The sequence below is a fragment of the Penaeus monodon genome, chromosome 18 (assembly GCF_015228065.2).
Source record: "Penaeus monodon isolate SGIC_2016 chromosome 18, NSTDA_Pmon_1, whole genome shotgun sequence".
In the NCBI taxonomy this organism is placed as follows: domain Eukaryota; kingdom Metazoa; phylum Arthropoda; class Malacostraca; order Decapoda; family Penaeidae; genus Penaeus; species Penaeus monodon.
In genome coordinates, this window is record NC_051403.1 from 29,027,021 (window position 1) to 29,044,520 (window position 17,500).

At 40.3% G+C, this 17,500-nt stretch overlaps 2 protein-coding genes across 2 annotated transcripts in view; one reads left to right on the forward strand and one right to left on the reverse strand.

The window, feature by feature from the left end:
• The window catches only part of LOC119584390 (SH3 domain-containing protein C23A1.17-like), a 60,680-nt gene extending 46,899 nt beyond the window's left edge, over positions 1-13,781 (forward strand). Inside the window, 14 exon segments of the mRNA XM_037932969.1 lie at positions 842-1,053; positions 1,748-1,835; positions 1,837-1,885; positions 2,521-2,648; positions 3,060-3,315; positions 4,455-4,563; positions 4,886-4,993; positions 5,386-5,511; positions 5,866-6,073; positions 7,067-7,363; positions 8,303-8,392; positions 9,120-9,396; positions 9,722-9,927; positions 11,847-13,781. Of these exon segments, the coding sequence (XP_037788897.1) occupies positions 842-1,053; positions 1,748-1,835; positions 1,837-1,885; positions 2,521-2,648; positions 3,060-3,315; positions 4,455-4,563; positions 4,886-4,993; positions 5,386-5,511; positions 5,866-6,073; positions 7,067-7,363; positions 8,303-8,392; positions 9,120-9,396; positions 9,722-9,927; positions 11,847-11,972 (2,280 nt within the window). The 3' untranslated portion in view covers positions 11,973-13,781.
• A 1,703-nt stretch (positions 13,782-15,484) lies between these two features.
• The window catches only part of LOC119584391, a 20,994-nt gene continuing 18,978 nt past the window's right edge, over positions 15,485-17,500 (reverse strand). The window contains exons 7-8 of the mRNA XM_037932970.1: positions 17,246-17,414; positions 15,485-17,118 (exon numbers count right to left, since the gene is read on the reverse strand). Coding sequence (XP_037788898.1) covers positions 16,832-17,118; positions 17,246-17,414 — 456 coding nt within the window. The 3' untranslated portion in view covers positions 15,485-16,831. The remainder of the gene's footprint in view (positions 17,119-17,245; positions 17,415-17,500) is intronic.

A 17,500-nucleotide genomic window follows, 5' to 3' on the forward strand; every position in this document is an offset into this window, starting at 1 on the left:
GGAAGGGGTTGATGGATGGAGGGAGGGAGGGAAGGGAAGAGGGTGATGGAGGGAGGGAGGGAAGGGAAGGGGGGATGGAGGGAGGGAGGAGGGAGGGGGAAGGGTGATGGAAGGGATGGAGGGAGGGAGGGAGGGAAGGGAAAGAGGGAGAAGGAGAGGGAGAGAGAGGGAGGAGAGGAGAGGTGGAGGGGGAGAGGAGGGAAGGAGAGAGGAGAGAGAGAGAGGAGAGAGAGAGAGAGAGAGAGGGGGGGAGAGAGAGAGAGAGATGGGGAGAGAGAGAGAGAGAGAGAGAGAGGAGGGGAGAGGGAGAGGAGAGGGAGAGAGGAGAGAGAGAGGAGGAGAGAGGGAGAGAGAGAGAGTAGAGAGAGAGAGGAGAGAGGGAAGAGAGAGAGAGAGAGAGAGAGAGAGAGAGAGAGAGAGAGAGGAGAGGAGAGAGAGAGAGAGAGAGAGAGAGAGAGAGAGAGAGAGAGTGAGAGAGAGAGGGAGAGAGGAGAAGAGAGAGAGAGAGAGAGAGAGAGAGAGAGAGAGAGAGAGAGAGTGAGAGAGAGAGGGGGAGGTGATATTGATAATATCCCAGGATACGGAGGAGGAAGAGGGAAAATCGGCCTTCGAATGAAAACCGCCGTTGCAGCGTTCCTCCCGCACCATTGTAAAGCTATTTATTATTATTATTATTATTATTATTTATTATTATTATCATGATTATGTTATTGCTACTATTATTAATAGTAATTTGTCCTTCGTTTTGTTTAGAGTAATGTTATTCGATCAGCACATCCAAAATTCCCATTTCACATTGGACGCAAATTTCATGGTGACATTCCCCCTTCGCCCCCGCCAGCAAACCATCGGCACGGGCGTCGGCTTCGTCGTGCCCGAGGAGGACCTGCCTCAGACGGGCAACGAGAGGCCCTTCCAGCGCCCGACGGCCCCCCTCGCACGCCCCACGCCCAACAGACCGCCCCCGCCGACCACGCCCACCGCTCCAACACGTCCCAAACCTGCTCCTCCCAGAAAGACCTACACCCGTAGGCCTACTCAGCCGCCCATCAGGTGAGACTGCGAAGTCATCTCTCGTTTCAGTTGTATCTGTTTCTTCTGTTGTTGACGCAGCTTAGCTTAGTGTTATTTTTTTTTTTAGTTTCTCCATATGTGCATTTTTTTCTGTTATCTATATATGTATCTATTTGTCTGTTCCAGTAAGTATTCAGATTCTCACTCCGTCTCCCAGCCATTCAGAAAAAAAATATACTAACCAAACCTAAACCTTACTTATCATATCGAAATTACATTTAAGTTACTGATTAATACTATTCATCCTCAATCTTATTAAATCAGGGGTTTTTGACCTGGAATCAATGGGGTCCGTGAACGAGTTTCAGGGGTGCGTGAGGATCAGATAAAAATCATTACGTCATGCATAATTTTTTTTTTTTTTTAAAGTTTGATAATACTTCTGTATGTCATATATATATATAAATATATATATATATATATATATATATATATATATATATATATATATATATATATATATATATACACATATGTGTGAGACAATCAAATAGTAAAGTACCTTTTACACATTGCATGCAAAAGTTGTGTTAATGTGATTATTTCTGTGGAAGGGGATCCATAGCTTTCCTGCGATTCTTAGGGTCCTTGACTCTTAAAAGGCAAAGAACCACCGTATTAGCTCTGTCGAAAACCCTGATGCACCCTCACCCCGACTCCCCCCTGCCCGCAGAATCGACACGTGCATCGTGGGCGACGACAGCACCTGCCAGGAGCAGCTGAGCGAGGTGTGCCGGACGGAGGACGGCGTCTCCAGCTGCTTACTGCCGGCCGGGCACCGACAGGAAGAGGCCGCGGACTCCGTGCAAGAGTGAGTTTCCACGGGAGACTGGGGACTGGCTGGTTGAAGGGGGGGGGGATGTTGTTTTGTATATTTTGCTTTATTGATTTATATGTATATTTACTTTATTTTATTCCATTTTTTTGTATAATCTACTTTTTTGTATTTTCATTTTGTGTTGCTTGTGTTGACGGGGGATGGGGAAGGATTTTAAAATTGTCGTTCACTTTATTTTTATTTTTTTTTACACCTGTCCTCCCTCTTGAGAATGATCAAACCTTCAAGGAATTCCAATTCAATACTATAAAAAAAACACTGCCCCTCCTAAACAATTGCAAAATTAACAACCAATAAAAAAGGCAAATCACACCCTCTCCCCCCCCAAAAAAAAAAAAAAATCCCGAATAATAATGAAAACATCGATAACACGACAAAACTCCTCTCCCATATCCCTAAAAAAGAACAACAGTAACAAAACACTCATCTACTCACCCCCCCAAAAAAAAAAATAATAATAATAATAATAAAAAAAAAAAATAATAATAATAATAATAATAAAATAAAATAAAATAAAAAATATAATAATAAATAAATGAATAGATCAGTATACAAATAAATAATCAGTACCTAAAATCCAGTTCACTGACATCGCTGTCCCGCTCCAGGAATGGTGTCCCTGAAGATGGCGCTGAAGGTGGACCTGATGGGGCAGCAGCGGCTCGTGTGGGGCGGCAGGTACAACGACCCCGAGTCCGAGGAATACCGGAGGCTCGAGTGGGAGGCCACGCACGCGGTCAGTCCGGTGTCGGCACTGTTGTTGCTATTATTATTGCTTTCATCATCGTCGTATTTATGGCACAATTATTTTGTGGTGATTCTGATTTCATTTTAAAATCGAAGCCATAGTTGTGATAGTAATCGTAGTTGCTACAGTAATGAGATGCGTATTTGGTACAAATAACATTTCTGATAGAAACAAAGATAAGTTATGTATAACGACGGCTAAGCATTCTATACAAGCAATACACAACAAAATATAGGTAGATGATATATCTAACAGAAACAAACTTAATGAAAAAAATATAACAGCCCCAAACAACACCAGCCCATCAACAAGAAAGACAAAAGCAAAAACAACACACATACATTAAAGAAAAAAAAGCGAGAAACCACCCGACCTCAAGGCCTCCCCCCCCCCCCCCAGATCGACAGCGCCATGAGCAAGACCCAGATGTCCTCCGCCTACCTGAGCAACACTGTGCACAAGTTCTACTCCCTGGGCGGCAAAGTGATCGTCAACTCCACCATCAACCTGGAGAGCACGCCTGCCACGCGCTCCCGCACCATCCGGCAGGCGCTGCAGAGGCAGGTCATTCAGGTGATCCAGAGCCACGGCAACAAGATCGGCGAGTCGGCGTTGTGGGTGGACGGCCCGCTCAACCCCGTGCCGGAAGTGGCGGGTCAGTTGCGCGGCGCCGGCACTCGTGCTACTAGTGCTGGCGTTGCTGCTGCTATTATTATTATTATTATTATTATTAGTAGTAGTAGTAGTAGTAGAAGTAGAAGTAGTAGTAGTAGTAGTAGAAGTAGTAGTATTAGCAGTAGAAGTAGTAGTAGTAGTAGTAGTAGTAGTAGAAGTATTATTATTATTATTATTATTATTATTTTCATTATTATTATTATTGTTGTTTTGTTGTTATTACTACCACTGTTATTATTAATATTAGTTTGCCCTTCATATTTGTTTAGAACAATGCTATTACAAATTCCCATTTTATATTAAATGCAAATCTTATGGCGATAAGTATGTACATGCCGAGACGAGAAGAGAGAACAAGAAAGGGGAGAAAAAAATAGGCTAAAAGAAAGATGAAGGAACAAAAAAGCAGAGAGGAAAAAGCGGTGCCCATGCGACACGCAAGCCACATGCAAACGTGAGGCGCGACTGCCATAGGCCATTCCAGCGAGTGTCGCCTTACTCTTAAAGCGGTGCAGGACACGTGCTCTTAACAACCCACGGGGCTTATGAACTTCTGTTGTTCAGGAATGCTATTCAGTCAAGAGTTCTATGTTGTTTATTATCACTGGACAGTTATTGCAATTGTAGAAAATATAATTAGGAATGAAAATGTATCTTCGCAAGAGATTTAATCTTAGAAACGCATGCAGTTGACTCTCAAACCGGCATGATTATTTTCTGTGTTATCCATTATATATATTTTTAAGGGTGACTTCAGCCACTTAAAGGAGAATTGCATTTCAACGTCGTTAGTTTGTGTGCTGTCTTTTTTAGTGGATTATGGGAATGTTTTACACTTAGCTATTATTATTATTATATTATTTTGTATTATATTAATTATTATTTTATTATTATTATTATTATTATTATTATTATTATTATTATTATTATTATTGGTATTATCATTACTATTATTATTATTATTATTGTTATTCTTATCTTTATTAGTAGTATTAGTATTTTAGCATCATCATCATCACTGATTTGTATACAGAGAAAAGACAATATATTTACGTCATCTCATTCCCTCTTTCCCATCATTGGCTTTCTCTCCCAATACTAATCAGCCTCATTCCGCAGATATCAATGAGTGCAATGACCCCAAACTCCACGACTGCCACAGTGATGCCACCTGCGTCAATGAGTTTGGCACCTTCACCTGCCGATGCTTGCCTGGCTACACGGACAGGTGAGATGAGGAGCAGATTCTACTATTGCTATTCTTGTTTTATTATTGTTATTGTTGTTATTATTTCTATTGTAATAATAGAAATAATAGTTATTGTTTTTATTATTATTACTAATATTTTGTTATTATTTTTATTATTATTACTAGTATTTTGTTATTATTATCTTTATTATCTATTATTTATTCATTTATTATTATTGCTATTATTATTATTATTATTATTATTATTATTATTATTATTGTTATTATTATTACTGTTACTGCCCTTGTTATTCGTGATCTTGTTGTTGCTGACCTGCGACCTGACCTGCTTTCCCAACAGATACGTGGACGACCCGATGGAGGTGGGGCGGCACTGCGAGTCCTGCTCCTCCGACTTCTGCAACAAGCGAGGGGAATGCCGCATCGAGGACGGGGAGAAAGTGTGCCAGTGAGTGGGCAGAGCGAGGGGGAAGAGGGGAAAGAGGGGGGTGGAAAGAGGAGATAGAGGGGAGGGAGGGATGAAAGAGAGATGATAGAATGAGGGAGAATGAGAGAGAGAGAGAAAGAGGGAGAGAGAGAGAGAGAGAGAGAGAGAGAGAGAGAGAGAGAGAGAGAGAGAGAGAGAGAGAGAGAGAGAGAGAGAGAGAGAGAGAGAGAGAGAGAGAAGACAGACGGGGACCTCAGAAAAGGGAGATAGATAGTAGGAACAAAAAAAGGGGCCATGCATTTTTAAAACCGCAACCTAAGTAACCAAAACAGAAGCGCAGGAGAGGCCGGCAAGCAGCCCAACCAAGCCACCTAACCCACAGTCCCCGCCTCAACCCCCTCCCCCTCCCCCAGGTGCAAGGGCTCCTACTACGGCGCCCGCTGCGAGATCGACGGCGAGGTGCTGGGAGTGGCCGTCGGAGCGTCGGTGGCGGCCGTCATCATCATCATCCTCACGCTCATCTTCCTGTGCATGTGGAGGTGTGTGGCATGTTGATGGCGTTACTGTTATTGTTTGTTTGTTTTGATTTGTTTTGTGTTATTTGGTTCTTGGTTGGCGTATTTATTGATGCTGTTTTTTTTTCTTTGGAGCTAGTATTGAATATTGTATCATGTATGTATTATACTCCTGTCATTATCATTACTCTCGTGATATGTCTTTTCGTAGAATAAATTTAGATGAATTATGTCAAATTCGAATAGAGTTCCATGAGTTTATATTTACCAACAATTCAAAATATATTCCACTTTTCTCCTCCATCTCCGTGTCTCAAACACCCGCTTCCACAACTCACTAACTCAACCTCCTCTCCTCTCTGCCTCCCCCTCCCCCAGCCGACGATGGAAAGCCCAGGACGCCAAGACGGAGGTCCTAGCAAGGGGCGCCGCTGCAGGGACGCTCTACGGAGGAGGGTTCGCCGTCAACGTGCAGAACAAGGGCATGGCGAATACAGGTCCCGCTGGCCAGTACGGGGTCACGCTGGAGGACAGGATGCGGTGGGCACACATCGCCGAGACGCTCACCAACCAGAACATCTACGCGGTGAGTCGAGGGTCGGGGTACGTTGGGTTGTTGGTGATGTTGGTAGAACTGTTGTTGTTGTTGTGAAGGAATGGGTGGGTGAAGTTGTTGTGAAGGAATGGGTGGGTGAAGTTGTTGTGAAGGAATGAATGGGTGAAGTTGTTGTGAAGGAATGAATGGGTGAAGTTGTTGTGAAGGAATGAATGGGTGAAGTTGTATTTTGAAGCAATGAATGGGTGAAGTTGTTTTGTGAAGCAATGAATGGGTGAAAGTTACGGGGATGTTGTTTGTGTGTGTGATTGGCTGTTTGATCTTTGGTGAATATGTGGCTGGAGGAAGGTGGATGGCGTGTATTCGTTCATAATTTTGGCTTTACTTTTTGTGAATGAGTCTCTTTATGAATGAATTAATGTGAGTGGCATGAAGTGTTTACTCATGACTTTATATTTTTTTCTTAATTCTTCATACTGTTATTACTTCTTTCCACTATTGCCTGTTATTTGACGGACCAGATAGTACTTTTTCATTGATGTAATTTTGAACTTCAAATTTTAAGAGACGATATTTAATCATTGAGAGCGAGAGAGAGAGAGAGAGAGAGAGAGAGAGAGAGAGAGAGAGAGAGAGAGAGAGAGAGAGAGAGAGAGAGAGAGAGAGAGAGAGAGAGAGAGAAAATTGCCTGCATCAGCAGTAATTTGTCCTAGAATTAACCAATGACTCACCTGTAGACAAAAGTTCCTTAGAGTTGTCTTTAGTAGTATAACACATTAATTCCGACTCGACTTTGAAGTATTTGTGACTTATTTCGTAAGGTATGAGTAGTATAATAGCCTTTTATTGTACTGTATGTCTTCTGTACACTATATCCACATTATTGTAGCCTTCACCTTCTGTTACCTCTTAATGGACCCCCATAATGACACTGGTTAAGACCTCGTGTCGACCACAATTGACTGGCACCTGGCCCCGAAGTGACCTTCTCTGACCTCTGACCTCCCCTGACCTCCCTCGCAGCCCCAGAGCTCAGAGCAGGGCGGCAGCAGCAGCAACGAGTACCTGACCGCCGGCGCCGTCCCCGCCACGGTCAACACCAACCCGTTCTCTATGTATAACCGCGTCACGCGCGCCCTGTCCAACTCGACCCTCGGCCGCAGGAGCGAGGGCATCCTGGGGCGTCTGAAGAAGCTCGTAGGAGGCGGAGGCTCCTCCGCCGCGAAGAAGAACGCCGGCATCCCTCCGTTCATGATGGCGGCGCAGCCAGGGACGCTCAACTTCCAGCAGCTGTTGGCTCTCCACGCCCAGCTCTCGGCTGTTAGTCTCCTTCCATCCCGCAGAGCCCTATCGCCTCCCTCTGCCGCCTTCTATAACCTCTGCTTCAAGGGTCTTTCGGTGCTTCTTTTCCCCGCACGATTCTCGACGCGGCACTGCTCGCCTCGGCTGATTATAGTACACTTGATCTTGCTAGTTCTAGTAAAACCCTTTTGGCTGCTTCTGTTAAAATTGACATGACTAGTTCTTGTACACGTGACCCTAGCTAGTTTTAGCACACCTGACCATTTCTAAGATTTCGGTGATACTGACTGGTGCACACTGCAAGTATCTGTTGATCTAGACTTAGTACTTCTTCTCTGACTTTCCGGACTGACGAAGCATATACCTTGGCTTGTGACTAACAGCCTAGAATTCTTCCCCTTCTTGAGCGACTTAAATGCGCATCCACTCTTTGTTAATTTCTACTTATCTTTTATAATTGCATTTGACAAGTTATCAATTTCTTTGGCATTGCAACTACCATAAACTATGTACATTCACATCGTATATAATGCATAGGTCACCAACACGGATAACATTGCACTAACAAAGACCCTATTTACCGTTTTTTAGTACAGTGTCGCACGGTTAAATGTGTGCAGTCTAAAAAATGAGTTGAGTTTAACTATCAGTATAATGAAATTTGGTCCAATGTAATTTAATCTTCTTATTTTAATATTGCTTATTGCATTTTCCCCTTGTTGTTATATACGCAAAGAGATATAAACAATGTAAAGACATACGAACCACTTATTCAACTATAATAATTTTGAGTCACTCTTAATGTATATTTATAAGTCTGTATATATATGTTTTATCATGGAAATTAAACAGTTCTATCATCTATTGCTTCCGATTTTTTATGTTAATTTCGCTATATTTTATTCATTTTACTAATGTCGTAACATTCATTTCCTCGCCTGTGTTATTCCTGAACAGCAACCTGAACAGCTGAGGGGCATGGCAGGGCCTTCCTCCCAGCCGACCAACACCACGACGCCGGGTAACCTGTACACGCACCAAAGACAGGTTAGTAGACTCCGGGAGTATGTTTGTGTGATGATTTGAAAGTCGCATTTTTTCCTCTTCTCTTTTTTTTGGGACGAGGAGGCGATATTGTCAGTGTTTATTGTTTTGTTCTTTTGTTTTTTTAGTCTGTCTCTTTTTTTGTAGGTTTAGTTTCGGTTTGTTTGGTATACCTTTGCTTTCAGGTTTCGCTCCTCGTCTTTTACCTATATTTCTGTGTCTTACTATTTCTCTCTCTTTTACGTTCTTCCCGCTCCTCTGTTCTCTCTCTCTCTCTCTCTCTCTCTCTCTCTCTCTCTCTCTCTCTCTCTCTCTCTCTCCCTCCCTCTCCCTCTCTCTCTGTCTTTCTCTGTATATTTTCATCACCTCCACCCCCTTCTCAGTCTCCTTCACCTACACGGCTGCCTCCACCTCCTCCTCCTCCTCCTCCTTTTTCTTCTTCTGCTTCTTTTTCTTTTTCCTTTTCTTTTTCCTTTCCTTTTCTTCTTCTTCTTCTTCTTCTTCTTCTTCTTCTTCTTCTTCTTCTTCTTCTTCTTCTTCTTCTTCTTCTCCTCCTCCTCCTCCTCCTCCTTCTCCTTCTCCTCCTCCTCCTCCTTATCCTCCTCCTCCTTGTTCTCCTCTTCTTCTTTTGCTTCTTTCTCCATCTCCTCCTTATTTCTCTTCTTATTCTTCTGCTTCTCCTCCTCCGCCTCCTCCTACAAGATATTTACCCCGTGTCCTTTGACACCAGATGGCTGCGGCTTCATCTTCGGGCTACGCTTCCTTGGGGACACTAGGCTCGGCCGCGGCGGGTCAGTTCGGACAGCAGTACGCACCCGAACAGTTCGGTCTGCACCAGCTCAACCCCGTTAACCTGATGGCCACGATGCAACACCAGCAGCAGCAACAGCAGCAACAGATGCATCACCAACAACAGCAGCAAAAACATTCTTACATGAATCAGAAACAGCCGTTCGGTAGTCAGTCGGTTTATGGGCAATTCGGACCTGCTTCGCTCAACACGCTTTGTGAGTCAGAGGTTTCGTTGCAGTTTCTCAATAAATGCATAGTTAATATTGAGAATAGACTATTACTATTGTTATTTCTACTATTGTTGTTATTATCATTTTCGTCATCAGTAATAATCACAAGTTGTAGTGGCTTGTGTAGTATCTTCTGTTACTGTATGTTTAATGGCTTAGTTCATGTAACCTGCGAGTCGGATCCACTACTGACTAGTAAAAAGACAGTCATGGTAATATGATATCGCAATATATCTATTGTCAGTGATTTACATAATTAGTTATATTTGTTGTAAGTTTTTGTACACTAATACAACCTTAACTACACCAGCCCACGGAGGTGTTTCGCGCGCCCCGACCCTCGGCGCCCGCACGCCCATCCCCCTACACGAGGGCGTGGGAGGGGCTGCCACCATAGGACCCATGGGCGGAGCCAGCGTCGCCACCACGGCGGGGATGGGCGGCATGGAGAGCTCCGAGGACGAGCTCGAGCGGCCGTACCAGCTGCCGAGGCCGAAGTCCCGAGGATCTCTTGGGGTGGGTACTCTGGCCGCCCACCACTCGCGCATCGCTAGGAGCTATAACTCGCTCCTCTTCTGAGAGAGAGAGAGAGAGAGAGAGAGAGAGAGAGAGAGAGAGAGTTCCAAGAGAGAGAGAGAGAGAGAGAGAGAATGGTTCCAAACTGTGAATGTGAATTTGGTTGTTTCCAATACGCTGTACATGAATGCTCATATACATAGATTATTTTTTATTTCTTCTGACCGAGTTGATTTAGGCAATTCAATTCATTCTGTTACGACCATCAGTATTTACATAGTGGCTTTATCATTATGTCAGATAGTGTTCATTAATAAGTTAGAGCTTCTTTCGGTCAGTCTTTTTTTCATGGGTCAGACAAGTGCAATATACAATACATATCAGGATAGGAAAGCCCTTTTAGCACAAGCTCTCTTATAACTAACTAGACATATCATTTGCAATTTTCTTCAAGCCTAGAAGTGGGAAGAAGAAAGGGGTTTTCGGTACCTCACTCTAGCAGGTTTCAAGAGCACAATATCACCATTTTGTTTTGTATTGTTCCGTTTACCTCTTCTGAACTGTTTTGCTTCTTTTCACAATTCTTTAGACGATTCATGACAGAGATGACGTCATTATCGAGTTCTTCATAGGCCTATTTTCTCCATTCTTTACTTTCAGCATGCTAGCTTTTTTCTCTTTTTTGTGGGATTTTCCAGTGAAACACCGACAGAGTTATGTTCAAAATTAAAAAGTTAAAAAATCACAAACATATCTTTGGAGAGAGTAGTTTTCACCCAACAGGAGAGAACAGTATTCAGTAAAACAGAACACAAAAATCATAAATTGTTGACTAAAACTTTTAAAAGGGTGAAAACAGTTGCATAGGAAAGAGTTCCTAGGAGAAAAAAAACGCAAATAACATAAAACGAAAATATTTTAAACAACAAAATCAAACATCTCAAATGGGGCGTTGATAGTTTATAATATTTTTAAAAAATCATTACCGTTACATTTTCTACACTTTCCTGCATGCTGTGGGGCCTGTGGCTACGGATTTCGTCTGCAATACCTTTGGTGCTACTGATATACCAGACTTTATTGTATTTACAATGGCTAGATTAGTATTTAAGAAAATGAAGGCGTTTCTAGGTGCAATTAATGTTTTTTTTATAGAGTTGTAAATAACAATTTATGAACTTAAGATATGAGAACGTAGCTGTTGGTCATTTAGTTTAAAGAATCGTTTGCATAATGCAGTTTTATTGTTTGTGAATGTGCATGTGTCTGTAATGTGATTGTCGAGGTGTAAAAAGTACTCTTTAGCGCAGGTAAATGTAAATATTTTGTAAATAGGTACAGTAGTTGTATGGGATTAAAGATTAAGGCATTTTTAGGAAAACTACCTCACTTGCAGAAGAGAGAGAGAGAGAGAGAGAGAGAGAGAGAGAGAGAGAGAGAGAGAGAGAGAGAGAGAGAGAGAGAGAGAGAGATTAAGACTGACGCGTATTCTTGATTCGATTCACAGTGTAGATAGTGTAGACTCGGAGTAGCTATTCGGTGTACAGTTTCTAGTAATGTAGTTCTCTCTCATCTGTTTGTCCTTTTACTTTTTTCCCTGAGTTTGCATTGTAGATAGCTGATGATACAATTTCCTTGCAAACTCTGCCTTCATTTTATCTTTTAAAAATTGCAGCATGGATACAAGTGGAACATTAATTATTCGTGAAAAGTAGAACAAAAACAGTCTGACTTCACAATACTTCAATAACTTTTACACGAGTATCAGGTATCAACATCACGACGTCATATGTTTGTTGTTCTAAAAAAGAAAGAAAAGAAAAGAAAAAAAGATCAATTTACACATTCAACGCAACTAATGTTTCTTTTTTTTTCCTTCCCCCTCCCTTCTCCCTGGCCCTCCCTCCCCCCCAACACAGGAGTCCAGCGACATATACTATGAGCCTGACGACCTTTTACGGACCATAGGACCTCCTGACAGACCTCCTCCTCCTGTCCCGACCTCGTACCACCCACAGACTTACAATTTCTCGTTTTTACACTGACTTAGAGAGCCCACGAGACTGGTGTGCTAGTCTGAATATGACGATTGTTGTTATTACTATGATTATTATTATCATTGTTGGGTATTTATTTGTTTGTGCTGTTTATCAGAGGAGGATTTGATACCATTTGCTTTAATTATTCGATTTAATTTTTTTTCTTGTGGGATTTTGTTATTGTGTCAAGACTGGTTCTTGTTTTTTTTTTAAAGTAATTTCTCCATGTCTACCTTTGTGCTTATACTGAATAGCACCATGCCGAATGACCTCATATGACTTACCTTTGACCCAGTGGACAGTTGCTCGGGTTCAGTGGTGATGATGCAACCAACTAGCACAATGACAATGACGATTAATCTGTTATATATTAGGTACCAGACATCTTGCTAGCAGACGAGACTCGCCCTTACCCCCTTCCTCCTTAAACGAGAAGAGGGAGGGGGCAATGACTATATAACTTCAGAACAAAAGCAGAACGACTGACCTAGCGATTCTTCAGCACGTCTGTCTGTTTAGTTGTCTGTGTGCTGCTCGTCTGGAGCTTCTGATAGATTTTATTTTTCTGTTCTAATCGATTTATGATGTGCTGTTGCTGTAAGGGAAGAATTTATGCGCACAACGTGAATGAGAAGCAAGAAAGAAATCAAGGACAGTGTGCCGAAGGAACAGATTTCAGTTGTGCTGAAGTCAATACAACCAAACTGTTGGTGCTGTGATACTAACGATACTTCCATTACGAATAGGCATCGGAAAACCAACTTTTTTTTTTATAGAATATAATAGGTTTTGAGTACTCACGATACCCAGTGATTTTCCTCACCGATTCGAACGAGCTGCTTCTTGTCACTCCAGCCAACGAATGTGAAAAACGACCGAGTGAAAAGAAGGCGAGAAACACGGAGAACTGCATCTTCATGTGATCACATTTCTCTTTGGTTATGTTATCATTTACACTCACCGATATTATTGTGCTGATATTATTATCACACTAAGCTTTAAAGTCTGACATAGACCAAGCTTAGCAGATTTATGATATTTCAAGCATCATGTGGATGTCTCTATTTATGTTACATGTTTGTTTTAGTCTCTTGTTCTATTTATCTATGTATTTATTTATGTATATAAATGTTTTAGTCTTAATGATGCTCATTTTTCCCTTTAACCAATATTTCCCTTTTGACACAGAAATGTGATTGTCTTGTTATAAATTGTCTTTCATCTTGTTGACACTGAAGACGATTAGTTCCGATAAAATTAACAAATAAGCCAAATTCAGTATTATATATATGCCTCACATGACAGTGCCGTGTGTTTTACTGATAGGTATTGTTGCAATTGGATAGGTTAATGTTGCATACCTTGCTTTCTTCTTTTGTAACGAAGGCATTTAATCTGGATTGGAATATGAGAACCTTCTGTGTTGTATCTGTGTAAATCCATTCACACATTCATTTGTATAGGAATATGTGTACCTACATTACATATATGTATTGTTACTTGGTTTTGAAACTTGTAATATACTATGTACTTATTTTGCTTTCCTCCCCCCCTGTCGATACAGAAGATACGTATAACCAAAATTAAAAAAATAAAAAGATATACATCACCTTTTCAAATACGAGCACAAAATAAAAGATATTTTTAATGAAGTCGTGATAATTTTTCATTTGACGTCGCGGGTGAATGACAAATGCTCGTGTTAAATATCGTCTACAGTGTACCATATGAGGTCTCCATCATTAGGTCTCGTTGGTATGCATATATAGTCTATGGACTTGCCAGTGATATGTAATAATACACTAAATATTTCTTGATATTTTTTTATTTCAACCTTTTTCACATTGCTATGACGTGATATCAGCATATCAGTAAATTACTGATCTGTACAGTTGACAGTTTCAAAACAATATACATATGTTAAAACTTGATGGAGCTTCAAGTGAAAAGGATTCAGAAAAAAATGACAAGTTAATATTTATGAAAAAAAGTATTAGTGAGATAATGTAGACATAACAAGGAAGGGATTTTTACATTTTATTGCATTGTTAGAATATTTGGGTCTGCGACACAGTGATACATATATTTGCATACGTGATTAATACATATGTAGAAAGTCAAATGAAATATTACATGCGAAATTGGATGACTGGAATCAAAAGTTAAAAAAAAACTCATTTCAGATTTTTAAACCTTCTTAATTACAAATCAGTTACAGTGTACTCGTGATATGCTGAAAGTTAAGTTTGTTTTGTACCCAATTACAGTTATGAAAATACAAGTTTCTAAATATTTTACGTATATATATATATATATATATATATATATATATATATATATATATATATATATATATATATATTATATATGTATATACATATATATATATATATATATATATATATATATATATATATATGTATGTATGTATGTATATAAAAAATAGCGAGCGTGTGCGAACCTGCCCTTGGGCAAGGAATTCACCTCGATTGCCTCCCTAGCCACTAGGTGGCCAAGCCAGCCCAAGTCAGTGCTGGTCCCAAGCCCGGATAAATAGAGAGAATGATTACCTAAAAAAGGTAACACCGGCACTCTCCGTAGAAAGGAACTGGGGACCCTACCACGTACTCACTCCAAGAGCATCACAACATGAAAACTACAATTAAGTATCATGCTGTGACCACGGCGGCTCAGACATGAACCTACCGTTAAAAGAAGAAGATGTATGTATGTATGTATATATTCGTATATGTATATATTATAGAACTTTTCTGTTGAAGATTCCAAATATTTTTGTTTAGAAATTATCATAAGCATTCGCAATACCTGAAATGAAGTAGAGCCGATCCCGCGCCGAGTCTCAAGCTATATATCGCATAAAAAAACGAAAAAAAAAATAAACTGAACATTCACTGCCCGAGTTTTAAACATTTATTCACGGTAAATAGACCATACAGACTTCATATGCAATTTAAACAAAGTATTATGTTTAGATTCTTTCATATCAAGTTTCTCCGATGAAGAGATAAACCAGCAGGTCAAATATACACTATACATCAAAGACAGATCAGGTTCTGGCAGAGGAAACGCGGCAGTACATCATTTAGAGCCGTAGAAGTGAGCCCGGGATTTCGGATACAATTCTCTATGGCCGCCTTTGAATATGGGAAACCAGATTACGCGTAGATAATAACGTATTGATATCCTATCTTTAAAAAAAGTGTTTTGGAAGTGAGCGACAATTAATTTCATTATATCTGCTTGTAAACTTAGCTTAGTGATATCGTTTTGAGTTGCTGTACACTGTTGAATACAGTCGTATTATATATTAACTCTTTTCTTTTTAATATGGATAGTTTCAAGTGAAAAAAAAAATATATATGGCTGCCTTTACACGCTCTACCTTAATTTGCGGGACCGAGCCTAAAGAAATTATAATAGATTTTGAAGCAAGTTATGCAAGAATATGAAAGCTCAGTTTCGCCTCTTATTGCTAGAAAGTAAATAAAACAAACACCTACTGACCATATTTATTTTTACCGTGTTACTGGAATGTAAGCCGCTTTTGCTGGAAGGTCAAATCACGGGAAGACATTTTTATACAACAATATTATCAGAGTGAACACTACAGGACAGACCATTTAGACATAATTATACACTTAATGTCTCGTATAAACCCATAAGTTAAATTGCTTTACGTAAATTGCTGTGGTAACTTACTTTGGTATTTTGCAGTGAAAAAATAAGCTCATATATAAAATTGTGCACAAAAGAACAAAACAAAGTAAAAAATAAAACAACTACATCAACAAATACATTTAAGAATAAGTTACGAAACAAATATACAATACATTTATACACGTGGACACTTACACACTGTATGTGCAGATTCTATTTATACTTATGACTAGACTATCATTTCATATTTTACTGTTCTCGGAATACAGTTCCATTATATTCAAAATATAAATATTTATCTGTATTCATATAGTTGTAGGTAATAGGGAAAGTTTCGTTATGTATTTTGTGTTGTGAAACTAAATCATAATTCCTCTTGATATACTAACGTTATATTCTTATGAGGAAAGAAAACGTTTATAAAGATATCTACAATGAAATAACCGAGTACTGAGCAGAGTAGTAGTAGCAGTAATAATAATAATGGTAAGAACAATGAGATAGTAGGGTTGATGATGTATTAAACAAATATTCATCATTTACCATTATTATTATACTAATTAATACTATTATTACCATTTTACATTACTTTATGATCATAATCATTATACACTTCACTGTAAGTATATCAAGTAATTTTCTCATATATACACAATTCCATCGTTTTGATTATTAAAAAATATCAGTTCTACATTTCCGATTTAACTGGTACTTCAATTTTCATTTCATTCTCTATAAACTTACGTTATCTATAGCATGTCACAATGTCATTTATTACAGTTCTTCCTCTTTACACTGTTCGTGAATTTCCTTCGCTTTTTTTACATAAATCACTCATTTAAAATAATGCTGAAACGCACCTAATAATAGAACAGGTAGGCCTAGTATACACCAAGGCCTTTTTGTTTACATAGCCGGAGATAATGCCTGTTAAACCAACGGACTAGACTTGAATTACTGATTATTAAGAATGTTAGTAAGTTATATTTAAGAGGTTAAAGAAGGGAAAAGACTGCAAGCAATGAACGCATCTCGTTAAGCGTAATAGAAAAGCAGAATAATATAAATCAGACACTGATAACACTGTTGCATTAATCCAAACAATGAAAAATGAGTGAAAAGCAATGAAAAATAAAGCATGAACGAAAGAGGAAAAAGGTCTAAATCAGGAAGGACCCGAATCTCCCCTACACGTGCTGCAGCCTGGGCGCCGTGCGATGCCTCCAGTAGATGTCTCCCGCTCGCCACGTCTCTAGGCGGGCGGGATTCAGCTCCACGCCCGATTTGGAGATGTGGGCGTGATATCCCCTCGAGGCGAACCACTGGACCATCCTCTGCAAGTGGGCGGGGCGACAGGGGGCGTGGTACTTATGGCGGTTGTTGGACACGACAGCCCACTCCATGAAGACGTAGGGGGCGAAGTGGGACCCGAGGAAGCCCGTGCCGCCGAGGATGGCCTGGCACTCCCACCCCTCTGCAGGCAAGGCGGAGGGCGGTGGGGTGGTTGATTTTATCGTTGTTATTATTATCAATATCATCATTACTGGCATCATTAATTATAGCGCTAAGTTCGTGTTAAAGGAAGAAAAGAGACGACTCACCGATATCAACCTTGATAACGACCACCGACGTGTTAACAAAGGGCGCGAGGTCGTTGAGGGTGACCGTTGTGACGGCATCCCTCGGTCTCCTCTTCTTGATCTTCTCATATTCCGCAAAACCTATTTCTTGTACGGATGTTCCGCCCAAGTTCCCACGTCGATATCTTAGCTGGAATGCGAACAGAGAGGTTAACTTAATGCAGAAGGCTGTTATGTGGTTAATTTAGTATGTGAAGATAAATATTTTACGTTTGT